General features: G+C 41.7%; 1 protein-coding gene across 2 annotated transcripts in view; it reads right to left on the reverse strand.

Annotated features, from left to right (window-relative positions):
• vta1 (vesicle (multivesicular body) trafficking 1) overlaps positions 1–18,365 on the reverse strand; it is a 161,332-nt gene extending 142,967 nt beyond the window's left edge. For both annotated transcript variants that reach the window (XM_079526012.1, XM_079526011.1), the window contains exon 1: positions 18,154–18,365. In XM_079526012.1, coding sequence (XP_079382138.1) covers positions 18,154–18,244 — 91 coding nt within the window. In that variant the 5' untranslated portion in view covers positions 18,245–18,365. The remainder of the gene's footprint in view (positions 1–18,153) is intronic.
• Between the last annotated feature and the right edge of the window lie 383 nt (positions 18,366–18,748).

Consider the following 18,748-nt stretch of genomic DNA (forward strand, 5'->3'; position numbering starts at 1 on the left):
TAGTTGCATGCTGAAAATAGCCGATCTACAAGCTTACAACGTCGCAGTGTGACGCGTTGTGCGCTTGTAGATCGGCTATTTTCAGCAAGTGAAAATTACGACAGCATCAAGGCCCGCCAAAATACATTTTGTTAAAACTAGACACATAAGACATTCCAGGTGACTGAAATGTGACTAAAACTAAATGGAAACTATTCAAGAGACCATGACTAAAACTAAAATCTAAATTTGCTGCCAAAAACAACACCACTGTCCTCTCCTCCTCCTCCTCCCATCCATAATATGAATGACCCAATCCATTAAGCCATTCTGACCTGAGATCAGATTCTAAAAATGTCTTCTACATCCTGACAGTTTTCTGAAAAAGCTATGTTTCTATGTCAGTCGTTCTTCGAATTTTCAAAAATAGCAGACCTCCTGAATAACACCGCTTCAATAAGAGTAAACAAATCACGTCCTCTGACTCAACCCTCTATTCCTATAACTGCCCTGTTCCGGGGTTGCGGTGTCCCTCCCTAAATTATGAGTCGGCAGGGTCCGATTAACAGGCAGTGTGTGTGTGTGTGTGTGTGTGTGTGTGTGTGTGTGTGTGTGAGTGGGCGGGCGATACAACCGCTTCGAAGCACGGCTTAATCTTCATTAGCGTAGTGTGGATGGAGGGCTATAGATTATCCTCCCGTCTCTGAACGGGACGTATAGCAACTTTGTGAGTGCTTGTGTTGTTTTGCTGAGGGAACTAATGATTTAGCCCCGTGTCTTCAATACGACAGGAAGCTAAAGCTATTGTAATGAACCAAAATTGTCTCCATGGGTATAGAATAGGCTGTGTTACGATGACACACACACACACACACACACACACACACACACACACACACACACACACACACACACACACACACACACACACACACACACACACACACACACACACACACACACACACACACACACACACACACACACACACACACACACACACACACACACACACACACACACACACACACACACACACACGTCTGTCCCACCAGAGCTCACAGACATGGAGCTGCTGACCTCCAGTGGTTCCATTCCAACATGATCTGTTGAAACAGCATGTTTTACTCGCGCCACCGAGTGGCGCGCTACGAGCTTGTAGGTCTGCTATTTTTTTTAAATCGAAGAATGACTGACATAGAAACATAGCTTTTTCAGAAAACAGTTACAGGGAAAATTCCGGAAATCCAAATTCACTTCGATAAAAGCACTAAAAGTGTTGGCATCAAAAATGCACTTAAGTACAAAAAGTAGAAAAGCCCTTGGGCAGAATATCCCCCACATAGTTTTTCAAATGTATAACAATCTTTTGAAAATAGCACAAGCTCCGTGTGCTGTCGAACCACAACAAAGTATGACTCCATATTTAAAGCTACTATAAGTAATAATATGTCAACATTTTAATGACCGTTTTTTTTTTGCTTTTTGTATTCAGACAGCCAGCATTGAGTAAAACGCTCCCCCCCCCCCCCAACCAAAAAATAATAATCTCTGTGACATATCTAGGGGCCGCAATCTGCATTCAAAGATGTTCCTAGAAGCTTTGTCATTGGTCGAAAAAAAAAAACGGGTCGCAATGACAAAACCAATCAGGAAGCAGACAGGCAAATCGACCAATGACAAAACTAGGAAAATCTTTGAATGCAGATTGCGGCCCCTAGATGTGTCACAGACAGCACTTCTTAGACTTATATAGCATTTGAAACAGACTTATAGCATGTCATGTAGACAGCACAATAAGTGCATTGTATGTAGTCATAGCACTTCATAGTATATATGTACAGCATAGTATAGTATATATGTATAGTTTATATGTATAGTGTCATTATATAGATATGTTCTAGTTATAGTTTATATGTATAGTGTCATTATATAGATATGTTCTAGTTACGTTCTTAGCTTACGCATGTTTCGCGATAAATGCATTTTACATATGTGATGTATTCCCATGCTTTTTGTTCTTGCTTAATGTAAATCACTCTGGATTAAGAGCGTCTGCTAAATGCCTAAATTGTCAATTGTCACAGTGACTACATTGTTTTGGGGAGTGTTCTACCCATTGCTGGCTGGCCTGAATACCAAAAAAAAAAAAAAAAAAACATAAAAATGTTGACATATGTGACCAGATTTGACCGAGGGGCTGCCATTGGATTTTTTTGATTTTCCGTTTTTTCATGTCATGTGAAAGCAGGGAATCATAGCTTCAAATTGACATATTGGTTGTTCAGTTTGACCCACCAGGTTTGGAGATATGGCTTATAGAAAAATGTCTTGCAGGAGTAGTGGAAAAAAGACCAAGCAGAGAAAATGGACTTCTAAGCTTTAGTTCAGTGATCTGTGACTTTAGGGGGCGCTGTTTTCCCTTCATTTCTACATTAGTCAACCAGCAGTGTTGCCATGTCTGCTTATTATAATTAGTTGGCCTTGTTTCTAAAGAAAAATAATGCATAGGCCTACTGTACCAATTTTATAATAATTTATAACCTGTTAATAAAAATGTATTTGACAAAAATAAAGTGTAGTTGATTATTTGGGCTTGTTTTTAAAGTGTAGTTGATTATGGAGAGTTGGTAACCAAGTGGACCCTTATTAGATCTTTAACTATCAAGTGTAAAAATAAACCTTAAAAAGGTCCATTTTGTTTCATTTTACACTCTCAAGATATACATAATTGTTAAACATCTGCATTACTTAATTTACAATAAGTCTACACAATTAGAGAATGTTGTTATCTTGATCGTTTGCCTGTTATCTCTCCTTTTTAAAATAGGCTACTGTATTTATTTGGCCTTTTGTAGTATGAAAAAGGGAAAATAACAGTGGCAGATAAATTAGGCCTATGTAAATGTTCCAGATGAGTACAAATAAAAGAGCTATATGAATGCAATAAATAAAAAAATAAAAAAACAGTAACCAACAGACAACAGGACAGTTTGCTCTCAAACCCTCCCAGCACAAATTGTGCCCTCTTGGCTCTTCTCTTAATTCCTCTGTTTCATTAGCCTGTTATTATTATTATTTGTCTGCAGACCCCCATCTGAAAATAATTTATGCCAGACACAAGATTTGTGTTGTTTGTATGCATGTAGATCCGCTATTTTCGCTTATTTTGGGCTTGTTTTCATATACCGGGTTGCTTATTTCTCTCGCAGAAACTGGCAACCCCACAATGATAGCCGTTAGCTACATTTAGCTAATATATTGATATCAATCCTGTAAGCTAAAACAAGTACATTATCGCGCTATATTACATATCGATGCGATCTGCGTTATTATGACCTTAATTTTCATGGCAGGTACATTCCAAAGCAACTAATAATAACCACGTTATGGTGACATAATGTTACAATGTTTACAATACATTCATTCGAGTCTTCTTCTTCTGCTATTGGAAATAGGAAGCCATTTCCGCATTTTCCATTGTTGTGGTCAACAGTGCCCCCAGCTGGAACATTAGCATGAATTAGCTTTAGGCGGACCAAAATAAACACACTTTTTACAAAATATCGTTGTTAATACTTATTTCTGTGCTATTTCTGTTAGCCAGTTAGTAAAAGACTAGTATTATCTTCCAAAACGATTGTGTACAAAAAGGCGGATTTTAGCGGAATTTGCATACTATAGCAGGGAAGCCGTATGTCTAGTTAGCATTGGTTAACCCAATGGTTATAACATTAGACATAGTGACATGTTTAAGCATTTATTTCATATTTCTATGTCGATATCAGCTCTGACATTTATTACAGACCTGCTCTAACATGACATGAATAATAATAAAGCTTCAGATTATTTTAGACAGAAAAATAAAAAAGGACAAAGAAAATAGTCTTTCAGCTGTCCTCAACAATTGCCACCCCCGCGATGGCAGGCTCTATATCGCGTGTGGTCACATATTATGGCAGCTTTAAGACGAACACAACCGAGAAAAGAAAGAGAAAAATAAACACCACTTGCCTCTACTTTGCTTATAAGTTTAAAGCGCAAATAACATGCATTTTAAAACTGCTTTTAATATTTAATATCATATTGTCTGTGTCCCTCAAAGTTATTTCTAATGGTTTGAGCCTCAATCACCACTCTGATATAACCAGTCCTTGTCATTTCTTTATGGACTTTGAAAGCAGTTTTAGCTGCAGTACCACAATGTCCTGAGGTGGTGGGGGTGCTGATATGCAGATTATTTAATATTTGTGTCATTATAATACTGATGCTAGATAAAACCAGGCTTATTTCCATTCCATGCCAGCTTGGAAAATCAACAATGGTGGACATTGTAAACAAAGTGGAAATGCAAATTTGGAACTGAAGACTGAAGAAGAGGAGGAATTATACAAAGTAGGGTGACATTGATGACATCACGATGAGGCCAAAATCAGTTGAGCTGTTCCTGAGAGCAATTTCCATTAAAACACTCATATGATATGAAAGCCTGATTGTTCAAATTTGGTTATTTGTGGGGATAGAAAACACATATGGGAGCCCCAAAAACACAAAAGAAATTGAAAAAGTTGAATGTTATGTTATAGGTCCTTTAACCTTGACGGAATAATTTATGAACAGAGATGGAGGACTTTGCTTTCCTTACTACTTACTTCCACCACACTAAATATGGATAACATCCTGTCTCAGTCATAACACTTTATTATCCCATTCTGCGCGGGAACCCCTTTTGGTGTTTTAAGCATGACGTTATGGTAAATGGTGCATTTATATAGCGCCTTTATCCAAGGCGCTTTACAGAGATTGTGCATTACATTCACCCATTCACACACCGATGGCAACGGAAACCATGCAAGGCACCAACTAGCACATCGGGAGCAATTAGGGGTTCAGTGTCTCTTTAGTTATGCTTTAGCTCTTGAAAAATAGCAGATCTACAAGCTCATAGCGCGGCACCGAGTGCCGCGCTACGAGCTTGTAGGTCTGCTATTTTTCAAACAATCGTGAAAATGTGGCACAAATCTTTGCATATATGTATTCTTTCAGAATGGACGTTTTTTAACTCAAATCTTTGCTTCTGGGGGGGAGGGTCCCTGGGACACCATATTTTCAGATGGGGGTCGGTGGCCAATTACATATCATTTTTGGGGTCCTTGACATGAAACATTGAGCACCACTGATACAGAAACATGAGGTATTTTCAGAAAACTCTCAGGATTTATAAAGATTTTTTTTTTAAATGTTAACGACAGGCCTGAATGGGTTAAAAGCAGCACAGGGTGGGGGGAGGGGTGGGGGGGCATTGCCTCTCTGTGACTTCATACCTCTCCACTCTGTAATGCATTCACCTTCACAGGGTCCATAACCATCGTTAATAAATGGATAAAACAACGAAGCACGGAGCACTGCCGGGGGGGGGGGGGTTCTGTACTGGTGCCTAGCCCGTTTAGGCCCGACGTCGAAAATAAGAAAAACGTTCGCTCTGAAAGTATATATATTCAAAGATTTGTGCCGCATTTTTACGATTTCTCTAAAATAGCAGACCTACAAGCTCATAGCGCGCCACTCGGTGGCGCGCTATGAGCTTGTAGATCTGCTATTTTTCAATAGCTAAAGTATAACATAATGCTTAAAACACCAAAAGGGGTTCCCGTCCAGAATGGGCTAGACTACAGCAGCACTTCTCCAAGCCGTTTTTTTTTTTGGCTCAGGACACGCTTGCAAATATCTTGTTTTTTCATCCAAGTAGGGCTTCACACGATATGGACACAATTTCATATCTCGATATCTACGGCAAATATCGGCGATATCGAAAGCAGATCTACACAGATAACTAGATCGATAGCAGTTATTTTTGAAAAGTCATGAAAATGCGTGCAATTCTTGGAATATATATGGGAGAGTGTGTTTAGCTTTAATGTTTTGAAAGTGGGCATGCTTACTCATTATTTTCACGCACACACACGGCTAGACTGCTTTCATTTTTAATCACTTAAATCAGCCAAAATATGTTATTTTTGGGGCTGTCATTACACATTTTACACGACGATGAACTATCAAACAAATAATTGCGATTAACCATTTCATTGTGTTCTTCTTTTTCTATGAACACTGGAGCATATTATGAAAAAGTTATGACAAAACATCCAAAATACGGCATATTTAGTAACTTAGTAAGAAACAAGAAATTACTGTCCCCCCCCCCCCCTCCCCCCATATATTAGTCTGATTATTATTTTGTATGTTTGCGTGTCTCAACTTTGAGACGTTCTTTTCCGACATTCTGTGTGTGGTTCATTGAGTGTTTTGTTGTGGCTTCACAGCCAGCGCTGTGCTGTTTCAGCCACGTTTGGTTTGAAGTCATGTCGAGTGACGTCCATTTTGCAACGTGTCAAATAACGGTTCATTAGTTCAATAGTGGAAGTAGTATAGAGACAATCTACATCTTGTACATTTGCTACTTCCACTAGTTTTTGAAAATGTTTTTCAACATCAAAAAGATTACGGCGAAATTACACAAAACACTTGTGATTGTGTCAATTAATTGCAAATTAGACGATTATGTAATAATCTAGAAGGTTTGTACTGCAAATACATGCTTTTTTTTTATATGTTTTTTTTGTGGCTTTCGCCTTTGTTTTATTTTTTTTCATGGAGGGACAGACAGTAGGCTGACAGGAAATGGGGAGAGAGATGGGGGGGGGAAGACATGCAGTAAAGGCCGTCGGGATCGGGAGTCGAACCCGCGGCACACTGACAGACTGGATTACCAGCCAAGGTGCCTGGACCACTGAGCCAGGCCACAGGCCACTGCAACACATGCTTGTAATTGAAATTCTATTTGCTATTATTTCTACACACGAGTCTCCGAGTGTTAGCGTTGGATTGCATACTTTGACGAGGCAACGGTAAGTTAACTTCCTGGTTTTGCATACAGAGTACAAGATTGTTGGCTCTCTGTAGCGAAACATTAGATTAGATAAGGATCGGCTGCCCTGATTGGACAACCCAAGCCACCAAAGGGCACTCGAGGAAATGGATTATATGTCTGCCTTGATACAGTTGGAGGCCATCGATATTGTCCTTTTCTTTTTGCTGAGGTTTGCGTGATCTGCGCAAAAGGACAGTTAACCCATTTTGGGCGGGAACCCCTTTTGGTGTTTTAAACATTATGTTATAATTTAGCTATTGAAAAATAGCAGATCTACAAGCTCATAGCGCGCCACCGAGTGGCGCGCTACGAGCTTGTAGGTCTGCTATTTTTGAAAAATTGTGAAAATAATTATTTCAGAAAACTGGAGGATTTAGAAGGATTTTTTTACATTTTTAGGTCAGGCCTAAATGGGTCAAATGATAAGGGACAATATCGGTGGCACCCAACTGTATCTGCCTTATTTAGTGGCAGACTGACAGATATCCATGTCCCCACTTGTGCAGTCGCTTAAATCAGTGTTTCCCAAAGTGGGGTCCTAAATGATAGTTGGAAACCAAATGAGCCCTTATGGGGTCTGTAACTCTTGAGAGTGTACAAATTGAACCAAATGGACCCGTTAGGAGTCAAATTAGGAGTTAAATTAACATTGATTTTACAATACAAATCGGGGTCTCAGAGATAGAAATGTCATCAAACGGAGGGTCCTTGAAATTAAAATGGTTGAGAATCACTGCTAGAGCCGTAAAAACGTTCTCTCATGGGGGACCCTGGCATATCGTTTCAAATGGGGGTCCACTAGGGCATTAAGCAACTAGTAAATCCAGTAGTCGACCTTGTTGGTACTAGTTGACTAGTTGATAAGAAAAAAAATGTATGTGTTTATTTTTTATTTTTTTTCCCGATTTTGTAGGCCTCAAGATCAGGTAGATTAGTTATAGTCACCATGTACACAGTTTTTTTTTTTTTTTTACATAATAGGTAGTTAAACAACTAGTCGACTAGTAAACTAGTAAAAATGACTAGAAGTGAATGCCCTAGGGTCCACGGGGCTAATGAGTGTCAATTTGGGGGTCCTTGACATGAAAAAGTTTGGGAACCACTGGCTTAAATCACTGTTCCTCAAACAGTGGCTGGGGGGGGGGGGGGGGGGGGGGGGACACATTTGTGGGTCGCAAACACATCCGCAACCTGGTGCCCAGGTCTCGTGACATCATCAGGGATGGAGATGTTCATACCTGCTGTCACAGTTAAGCCCATATATGGAGATCCCCGATGTCATCGATATTGGCCATCATCAACTCTACATCTTACCTCAAACCCTTAGATCTCCATATATGGATATATGTCAGAACCTGTGGTGATTATTATATCCATTGCAAAACGATTCGATACTTGCCGTTTACAATTACATATCAATCTACTTTGTTGTTTTTTTTTAATTCAAATCGATATTTCGATAGTTACTATTAGGGATGTCGGGGGTTAACCGGCTAGCCGGTTAGCCGACCGTTAAGAAATATGCTTATCAGCTTTACGGTTAATTTGCATAATAATAAATGCGTGTTCTGATCTTAAATCCCTTTTATTTTAGATCGTTTTTCGTAATAGTACAACATAAACATTACAGAGACTGTAGTTGTCACTGTACAATACTTTAAAATAAATGGTAAACGCCTTTATCCAAGTCGCTTTACATAGATTGTGCATTACATTCACCCATTCATACACCGATTGCGGCGGAAGCCATGCAAGGTACCAACCAGCACATCGGGAGCAATTTGGGGTTCAGTGTCTTGCCCAAGGACACTTCGACATGTAGACAGGAGGACTCTACCTCCTGAGCCACAGTCGCCACAGTCGCCCCTTTTAGGCATGTTGCACATATGCCTAAAATAGCTGTTATTTGCGCCGGCCAGCTTGTCACACTCCAGGCTGCATGAACAGCAGCGCTCGGGCGCTGTTTTCTGCCCCCCCAATGTCCCAAAGTTCTCTGTTGTACAACGGTAGCTTTGCGGTAGTCAAAACTTAAGCGAGTGACAGCGAGACGAGATTAACACAACATGTCGACCGTATCAATGCAGAGACCTACTTGGCATTATTAAATCCATTATTAGAACGTTTACAGCCGCCGCTTCCTCCTCCTCCCCACACTGGCACGGCTTACGGCTATCAAGGTAGCCATGTGCTATCGATGTTTGAGGGTTTTCTCGTCAGCGAAAAGTCAACAAACGGAACACGGTGACATGCATGCTGATCTTCCTTAATAATTAAAAAAAAAAGGCTTAGCCCATGCGTCCAGTGGCTTTATAGGTATAGGCTGCTCAGATCTGGACTGGACTTATTTATGTTTTGGACTAGAACCGGCGGACCTCTGTACTGTAGACGCGCAGATGCATGCATGCAGATGCGACGCGTTGTTTATTTATATTGTTAAATGTTGCTTTTTTTGTTTGTCTTTTAAAAAGGAACATAAATAAATGTATACCATTCGTCTACCAACTCGGATTATGTAGCCTATACATGCATATTACATTTGGGGTAGCCTATTAAAAGAAAAAAAAATCAACAACCGTTAATTAACCGGATAATGACATCGGCTACCCGGCTGGCAAATTAACCATTACCGACATCCCTAGTTACTATATAATTACACCCCTAATGCATATACATATAACCTTTAGTAAGTAAGTAGCCTTGTCGAGCCATGAGGCCCATAGGTCAGGAGCCTATCTCCTGTTTCTGTAGCGTGAGGCAGCTTGATGTACAAGTACACCCCCTGGACATGACGCTAGTATGTCGCAGGGACTTACCCCCAATCCAACCCTTGATGCTGAGTGTCAAGCAGGGAGGCACTGGGTCCCATTTTTAGAGTCTTTGGTATGACCCGGCCGGGGATCGAACCCCGACCTCCCAGTCTCAGGGCGGACACTCTAACCACAAGTCCACTGAGCTGGTACTGCATAACCTTTAGTAGTAAAGGTAAAGGTTATATAAACTCTACACAGGGCCGGATCTACCATATGGGCACGTGCCCAGGGGCCCTTGGGCACCAGGGGCCCCTCAAAAATAAAAAAATAAAAATGTCCCTGGTAATCCGAATTAAATAAATGGTGTCTAAAAAGATTAGTGTTTTATTGTTGGTGAGAAGGGCAGCTGAAAAGTGCAATTGTGTGTAAAGCAGCAACAATGCGCTAGATTGGCTGTCACTCTGGGGGGGGGGGGTAGGCGACCGGAAATAGGCCAATATAACGGCATAAAACTGCCCCAAAACGGCTCCGAAACAGCAAAAATGTTGCGCACGCGTGAAGGGGGGCCCTTCGAGCTTCAGTGCCCAGGGGCCCTCATCAGAGGTGTTAATCCGGCCCTGACTCTACAGTTTGCAATACAGATCTGAATTTATTTGTTTTGTATTGCCATTTCAGATGTATTTACTTCTATTTGTTTCCAGTGTTGGGACTAGTATGATGCACTTTATAATGTTCACACTATGCCATCATATCAGCTCACAGTCACGTTACATCCACCACTATAGCCATGTAGCCACTGGCTGAGCAAGTCACTGTTGCTATCGATCAATCAACAATATCTACTGCAGGGGTGCAGGGCATCTTTGATGATGGACAGGGCCACTATATTTCCACACTCACTCCAAAGGGCATTGCATATTACTGTCAAAAATGCAAAAATAAGCCGATCTACAAGCTCTAAAGTCAAAACGGGGTTTCGGGGGCCGTCGGGATCGGGAGTCGAATCCGCGGCACACTGCCAGACTGGATTACCAGCCACGGTGCCTGGAACGCTGAGCCACGGCCCAGGCCCTAGATAGCCACATGGAGAAGACTGGATCATCACCTAGATCTTCTCTGGCGGGGACCCCAATACAGCAAGTTAATAAAATAAAGTTACTTGGTGTCACAATTGATGAGCGCTTGACTTGGTCGGATCATATTGATACTGTTGTTGTAAAAATGGGGTATTGCGGTTACACGCAGATGCTCTCCCTATGTTACACCATTCATTAGAAAGGAGGTAACACAGGCATTAGTGCTTTCACATTTGGAGTATTGTATGGTTGTGTGGTCCTCTGCTGCTAAAACTAGAAAAGGTGCCCCTCAGGGCACAGGTCTCCACCAGGCCAGGTCAGGTTGTGGCCTCCTGGTGGCGCTATAATAGGCCAATGTGAAAAGGGTGGCATATATTCCTCAGCCTAGTAGGAAAGTCTGTGAAATTGCACGCTGCGTTCATGATTTGAGGCTCTTTGTTTCAAAAGGGCCAATCCTGCAAACTTTGAAAGCCAATGTTAGCCAATTAGGATGGAATATGAAATATCGGAAGGATCCGTCTTGAACACATGACTATAGAGATAGGTGTGTAATGATTTGCGGGATTTTTGGACAGAATCTGGAGGAGTAATATAAAACAAAATGTTTTTCAAATGTCGGCCTTCTGGTGGCGCTATAACAGGCCGTTCTGGAACTTTTGGGGCAGAGGTTCATCGTTGGCATCCAGGGAGTGTGTGTGCAAAATGTGGCATCGACCGGGTTAACACGAAGCCTGCCAGGAACATAGCAACCGTAGGGTTAAATTAGTACCCTACCGCGCCAGACCCGGAATTCTCGTTTTAACAGCGATGTATTCTTTAATACATGTTTTAATACGATCAAATCGTTAGCTACCGTTACTTTTGATTTGTTTTATGTTAACAGATAATGAGTTCCACTGTTGGGTGCCTCTATAAATACCAGATTTTTTTAACCCATTTTGACCTGAGATCAGATTCTATAAAAATGTCTTCTACATCCTGACAGGTTTCTATGTCGGTCGTTCTTCGATTTTTCTAAAAATAGCAGACCTACAAGCTCGTAGCGCGCCACTCGGTGGTGCGCTATGAGCTTGTAGATCTGCTATTTTTCAATAGCTAAAGCATAACATAATGCTAACACCAAAAGGGGTTCCCGCCCAAAATGGGTTTAAGTGACTCTGTCTTTGGTTTTGGTAGTTCCAAATACCATGACCTGTCTAGTTTGATATATATGCTTTAGTCCTGAACTAAATAATTTATCTCTGTAGAAATCTGGCTTTCCCTCAATGATTGCATTTCTGGTAAATTGTATAAGACTGGCAGTTAATTTAGCCTCTACAGTTAGCCATACTAAACTGTGGTGCATCCTAGCAAACATTGGTTTTAAAAGAGCAGTTCAGCACTAATCTTGAAGCTCTATTTTGTGCTAGCTGGAGTTTTTTTTGTCTCCACCAGGCCGAAGGCATGGGGAGAGAGTATGTTTTGCTCTTTGGCATTCTAATGTAATTTAACTTAGATTTAGACAGACAAGTGTCAGTTGTTGTTTTTATGTATGTATACGGTATTGTATGTTGTTTTTATGTTGTGATGTTCTGTGTGGACCCCAGGAAGACTAGCGACCGCAGCAGTGGAAGCTAAAGGGGATCCAGAAAAAAAATAAAGAATTCTCTCTACATCCGACCTCAAACCCTTAGATCTCCGTATATGGAGCTGACATGTTCTGACTTTCCATATGTTGATCCTTCCCCACCCGTCCTTCCTAATCGATGTCTCCTTTTTGACTGATGAATTGTCCATTCAAGCCACGCCCAGCAGCCGGTGAAAATTAGTTCTCAACAGGCCTGAAAATGAAGGCCCGGCCCTACCTTAACCTGACTCCGCCAGATGGGGCAGCAGAGAGTACACTGGGTTCCCCCCTCCTGCTCCCATCTGGGAACTCTCAGGCAGACTTGATGCCCGGCCACAAAACGGCCTGGCCAATCAGCAGCAGCTAGAAGCTAGAAGCTGCTGCTAGAAGCTGCTAGAAGCTGCTGCTGAACCCAGTGTACTCTCTGCTGCCCCATCTGGCGGAGTCAGGTTAGCCCTACCTGGGCCCTCATCAAACCCTGTACACTCAAGACACTGCCCCCTGCTGCCACCCTTAGATCTATATGGAGCTGACCTGTTCTGACATTCCATATGTTGATCAAACCCTGTACACTCAAGACACGCTCCATATATGGCCAGACCTCATGAAACCCTGTACAATCAGGACCATACATGGGCAACTGGTGGCCCGTGGGCCACATGCGGCCCCCACCATCACTTAATGCGGCCTGCAGGTAAATATCCGAACATTGGTATATTATTGATTTCAGCTAAGTATTAAAATGTTGTAAAATTGTCTTTTTTATGTCCAATGTATTTGTATTTAGTTCATAAAGTTAATATAACTATAAATGCATTTGAAATTATACACAAATGTTACTTTTCAGGATTCCAATTCAAAAATAGCAAAAACGTATTCAAGATTCCAATTCAAATATAGCAAAAATAGCCGATCTACAAGCTCAAAACGCGCCGCAATGCGACACGTTTTGAGCTTGCGGATCGGCTATATTTGCTACGGCAGTAATATGCAATGTGGCCCTCTAGAGTGTGTGTGGAAATACAGTGGCCCTCTCCATCGTCAAAGTTGCCCACCCCAGCTCAAGACACTGCCCCCGCTGCCACCCTTCCGACATTCCATAAGTTGATCTGGCATTTCTATCTCTGGGACCCCCAATTTACATTGTGAAATCAATGTTAATTTAACTCTGAGAGTGTACAAATGGAAGCAAATGGACCTGTTAGGGTCCATTTGCTTGCTATAGTGCGACTGAAATATACAGTGTGAGCATGTGGATGATGTGACAAATAATTGAAATAAACACTGCTCATCACACATGGAATGCTCATCAAAAACAAAATCACATCACACTGTGTACATGATGGCAGTATATGTAATAGAATTTACACAGCCATAGTACATATAAATACTTCTCTTTAGGCAGACTACACACGGAAGTGCCGTGTTGTTGTGTCATTGTCACAGAGAGCTGCTGTCGAGTTGCACTTAGGGTGGAGCTCATTCTGTACACGGTGCTCACATTCCAATGTGCTTGTCAGCTGACTCAGCTCTATTCAGAAACCGACAGTACCTGCTACAGTATATACCTGAGAACTTGGGTGTGCGACTTTGATTCAAGCCACCAGACAGACGCTGGGGACAATTTTGCGGTGGCTATAGTAGTAGTAAGATCTGCTCCACGCAGTCATACAACCGTCATTTTTATTTGGACAAATACAGAGTGTGGCTTCTGAATTATGGGACTAGAACAGTCCCCTCTGTGGCCCACAAATTAAAAAAAAAAAAAAGTATTAGTTTTGTACGACCTTGGGCACGAACGAGCCAACTACAGATAAAGTTGGCATGTGTGAATATGACTCACCACAAAATAACTCGTTAGACATTAGACAATAGAGCGTCGCAGTCCCGCCCCCTACCATGGACCAGGAAATGAATCCCAATGCATTTTTCCCATAGACATTTCCAAAAGTATTTATTTAAAGACCTTTTAAGCGTTGTACGAAGCCAACTCGAGTCGTGACAAATCATGACAACACACACAATATTTTGGACAAAACAAATAATTACAAAGAAGAAAAACAACAAAAAAAGTGTTGTAACCTGCCGTTTTTTTCTTCTTTCTAATTATTTTTTCGGCCCCAAAAATTGTGTTTGTTGTCATGATTTGTCACGACTCGAGTTGGCTTTGTCCGCGGCGTAAACGTCTTTAAATAAATACTTTCTGAAATGTCTATGAGGAAAATGAACGGAGAATCATTTCCTGGTCCAGGGTAGGGGGCGGGACTGCGACGCTCTATTGTTCTGCTGCACTCTCGGACAGTGCTTCATCATAGTCTTAGTGGGAACCAGTGTTGTTTTTGGCAGCAAATTTCTATTTTAGTTTTAGTCATAGTCTCTTGAATACGGTAGTTTTCATTTAGTTTTAGTGACATTTTAGTCACCTGGGATGTTTTAGTGTTAGTCTAGTTTTAGTCGACTAAATATCATAAGGTCTTAGTCGGCTAAAGCGACAGTCGATTTAGTCGACTAAAATGTATTTTGGCAGGCCGTCGTAATGACTGTTTTTTTTTCACATGCTGAAAATAGCCGATCTACAAGCCCACAACGCGTCGCAGCGCGACGCGTTGTGAGCTTGTAGATCTGCTATTTTCAGCATGCAACCAAGTGTAAAATGACTAATACTGGATCTCTTGTCCACTAGTCCCTTCATAACATTGTAGTCTCGTTTTTATTTGTTGACGAAATTGTCAATATATTTAGTCTCAGTTTTAGTCACCATAGCTTAGTTTTCATTTAGTTTCCATTTAGTTTTCGTCAGTGGAAAAAGGTAGTCGATGAACATTTTTCGTCTTGGTTTTAGTTGACAAAATCAACACGGGTGGGAAGAACCAGTTGGCTAAACTGCATATTAGACTAGATTTCAGGTGTATGACAGCTGTCTAATAGTTAAATTATTCTTGTATGGCAGGTGACCATCTGTTTGAGAACATTGTAATGTAATGCAATATGATATAACCTTATTACCTTTATATTTTACGTTATTGTGTGTCTGTTTTGGTCCTGTATTTCAGACTTTTTTATTTACTTATTTTTCCCAAGGCGTTCTTAATGTATTGTATGCTTATGTGTTGTCTAGTGGTGTATATATGTATGTTGCTATGTCTTGTTGTGTGTAAAATAAAAAACAATAAAAACAATTTAATAATAATATTAGACTAGATTTCACTGCACATACTTGACAATGTGACAAATGAAGCCACTTGAATGTCAAATAGTAGACTACTTTGGACAATCGCAGTTACAGTTGACTGTTGACTGTTACAGTTGATCTGCTGCTATGCTGTAGATCAGTGGTTCTCAAAGATGGGGTCCGGGGGACCCCTAGGGGTCCTTGAGGGAGTTCCAAGGGGGGTCCCCAGCCAAATGATAGTTATAGGAACCAAATGGGAACCCTTATGGGTCTGTAACTCAGAGAGTGTACAAAGCGGGTCCATTTGGTTCCATTTGTACACTCTCAAGAGTTAAATTAACATTGATTTTACACTATAAATTGGGGGGGGGTCCCTGGCATATCTTTTCAAATGGGGGTCGGTGGTAACCTGACTCCGCCAGATGGGGCAGCAGAGAGTACACTGGGTTCCCCCCCTCCTGCTCCCATCCAAGGACTGTCTAAAGAGGACGAGACGTGAAGACCGTACGGGCGACGCCATGTTGCTTATAGTGCTCCATGGAAGGAAAGAAACATGCGCAGTTGAGACCAAGGAAGCTGAACGCGGAAGTGTTGGCTGCATATAGCCCATTGCGCATGTTTCTTTCCTTCCATGGAGCACCATAAGCAACATGGCGTCGCCCGTACGGTCTTCGCGTCTCGTCCTCTTTAGACAGTCCTTGCTCCCATCTGGGAACTCTCAGGCAGACTTGATGCCTTGATCCCGCCTCTAGCTGCCGCTGATTGGCCAGGCCGTTTTGTGGCCGGAGCATCTCAGTCTGCCTGAGAGTTCCCAGATGGGAGCAGGAGGGGGGGAACCCAGTGTACTCTCTGCTGCCCCATCTGGCGGAGTCAGGTTAGGTCGGTGGGCTAATTAGTGTCAATTTGGGGGTCCTTGACATGATAGGTTGGGGGAACCACTGATGTAGATCAACAACAAAACAATAGAACTTGTACAAATAAACGAATTTCACCCACTGTTTTACTTCTGTAACTCTGTGATGTGACATAAAGCTGATTCTGACAACTACAGTATACCCTACTACAATATGAAGTGATGATTCACAGAGATTAAAATAGGGTGCATTTTGCATCCCAAAACACAGTTTATAGTTAAGGGATGCAATAAAACAACAACCTCTGCATCCATGGGATGCACTACTGTACTACTGTACTGTTTTTTTATTCTAGTTTATTTTGCTAGCTTTAGCTATAATAATCATTTCTTCTTCCATGTTCTACATGAATATAACCACATTATAACCATATAAAATGAAATGGGAGCTAAATGCTGCAATTTGTAAAAATGGCAAAATATGACTCCTATAACGTCATTCAAGTGGAACTCATAAAATGTCCCTGGGACTCGTCTAAAAGACCTCAAAAAAAGGCCCTTAAAACAAGGCTCCAGACTTCCCAAAACAAACTGGTCAGGCTACTACTGGGACTCACCCCCCCGAGCCCACCTCACCCCTGTCCACTTTGACAGGCTGGAATGGCTTAGGGTTGACGACAGAGTACAGCACCTTGCAATGGGTCTGGTCCACAAGACTCGCTACACCACCAAGATACCCATGTACCTGTCTAGATACTTCCTTAATGTTAACGAAGTCCACACCCACAACACCAGTCAGAGGGAGTTCAACAAACCATGTGCAACCCAGGTTTGGCACAAACAAGGGACTACATTCTTTTCGCTCCTATGCCACCAAAATGTGGAACGTCCTACCAACAGTCATTAAGACATGTGAATCCCTTGACTCCTTCAAAACCGCTCTAAAGGGCACTCTACGGACGGCCGCAATTCAAACCTGGCCCCCATAAAATCTGAATCCCCCACCCACCCTTTTTCCCCTTACTGTATATGTTTTTTTCCCCCTTTTTACCTCCTTTATGATGATTTCCTGTTTGTGGCTATATAGAAGTGTATATTTGTATGTCTCCAAATGTTATGATGAATTGAACAAGGTGGACCCTCTTGTAAACAAGTGCTTTATTGGGTCGTCCACACAGTCACACACAGTTAACAGTTTTTTGTATTGGGTTGTGCTTGAAATGTACTGTAATTCTGCTGTTAATACATACTTCAATCAATCAATCAATCCATGATCCATCCATCTCCACCCTCACCCCACACCAAACAAAACAAAACGATAGAACTTGCACCAAAAACGAATTTCAGTTTGATGTGACATAAAGCTGATTCTGACAACTATACCCTACTACAACATGACGTAGAGTGATGATGATATGATAACAGCTAAGAAGAAGCCTTTAAGTCAAGTGGCTCTTTATACAATGTATAGCCCGCAGATAGTGTTTAAATAATAAATGATGATAGTGAATCGGCACCACCGTCTGTCATATGGCAGCTATAGGACAATGCTAACGCTAAAACAGTTGACAGCAGCCTGGGCTGAAGCAGCATGTAAATGTAGCCGGTTTGAGCTCTGCGTTGCGTTTAGATCCTTGGTGGAATGCATTCACTTGTATATCTTATTTACCTGCTACATTAACAAAGCCACAATGCTAACAGCTATAGCCACCACCGGGGCTAGTAGTAGGAGGCTAACGTCAAGAGCAAGAAAGGTGTAAAAGAGAAAGAGAAACACCAAACTCACAGTAGTACGCCACGACAGGGTCTCTCTTGTCGTGCTCCTGGGCCGTCCGGAGGTGGTGCTGGATGCCTTTGAACTGGGGCGGTAGAGCCATGTCGGTGGGGGTTTTTTATTTTTATCGTACAAGTCACAATTTAAACAACACGGATATTAAACATCAATGAAAGTACACACACAACACACAAGTTGTTCCGTTGTTGTTGTCAAGCGAGGAGTGTCCCAGCTGTCGCTCTGCACTTCCGCCTTGGTGTCCAATAGGAGACGCTTCTGGCGGCGCGGACGCGATGACGTCGAGGTGACGGACGTACAGGCGCACCTACTTTGGAACGCTTCTTTCTGCTTCATAAAGAAAGAAAGGGATAAAAAAGGAAAAAGGCTATAAAAAAACCAGTGGACGAAAAAGATGCTCCGAGTCCGATTTTAAAATGATCTGCATTTGCTGATCTGAGAGTACTCTGAAGTGATTGATTGATTGATTGATTGATTGATTGATTGATTGATGATTGATTGACAGTTTTGGAGAATTACAGTACATTTCAACTTAAGCACAACTCAATGCAAGACTGTTAACTGTGGACGACACCATAAAGCATTACAC

This window comes from Electrona antarctica, assembly GCF_951216825.1.
Source record: "Electrona antarctica genome assembly, chromosome: 17".
Classification (NCBI taxonomy): Eukaryota; Metazoa; Chordata; class Actinopteri; order Myctophiformes; family Myctophidae; genus Electrona; species Electrona antarctica.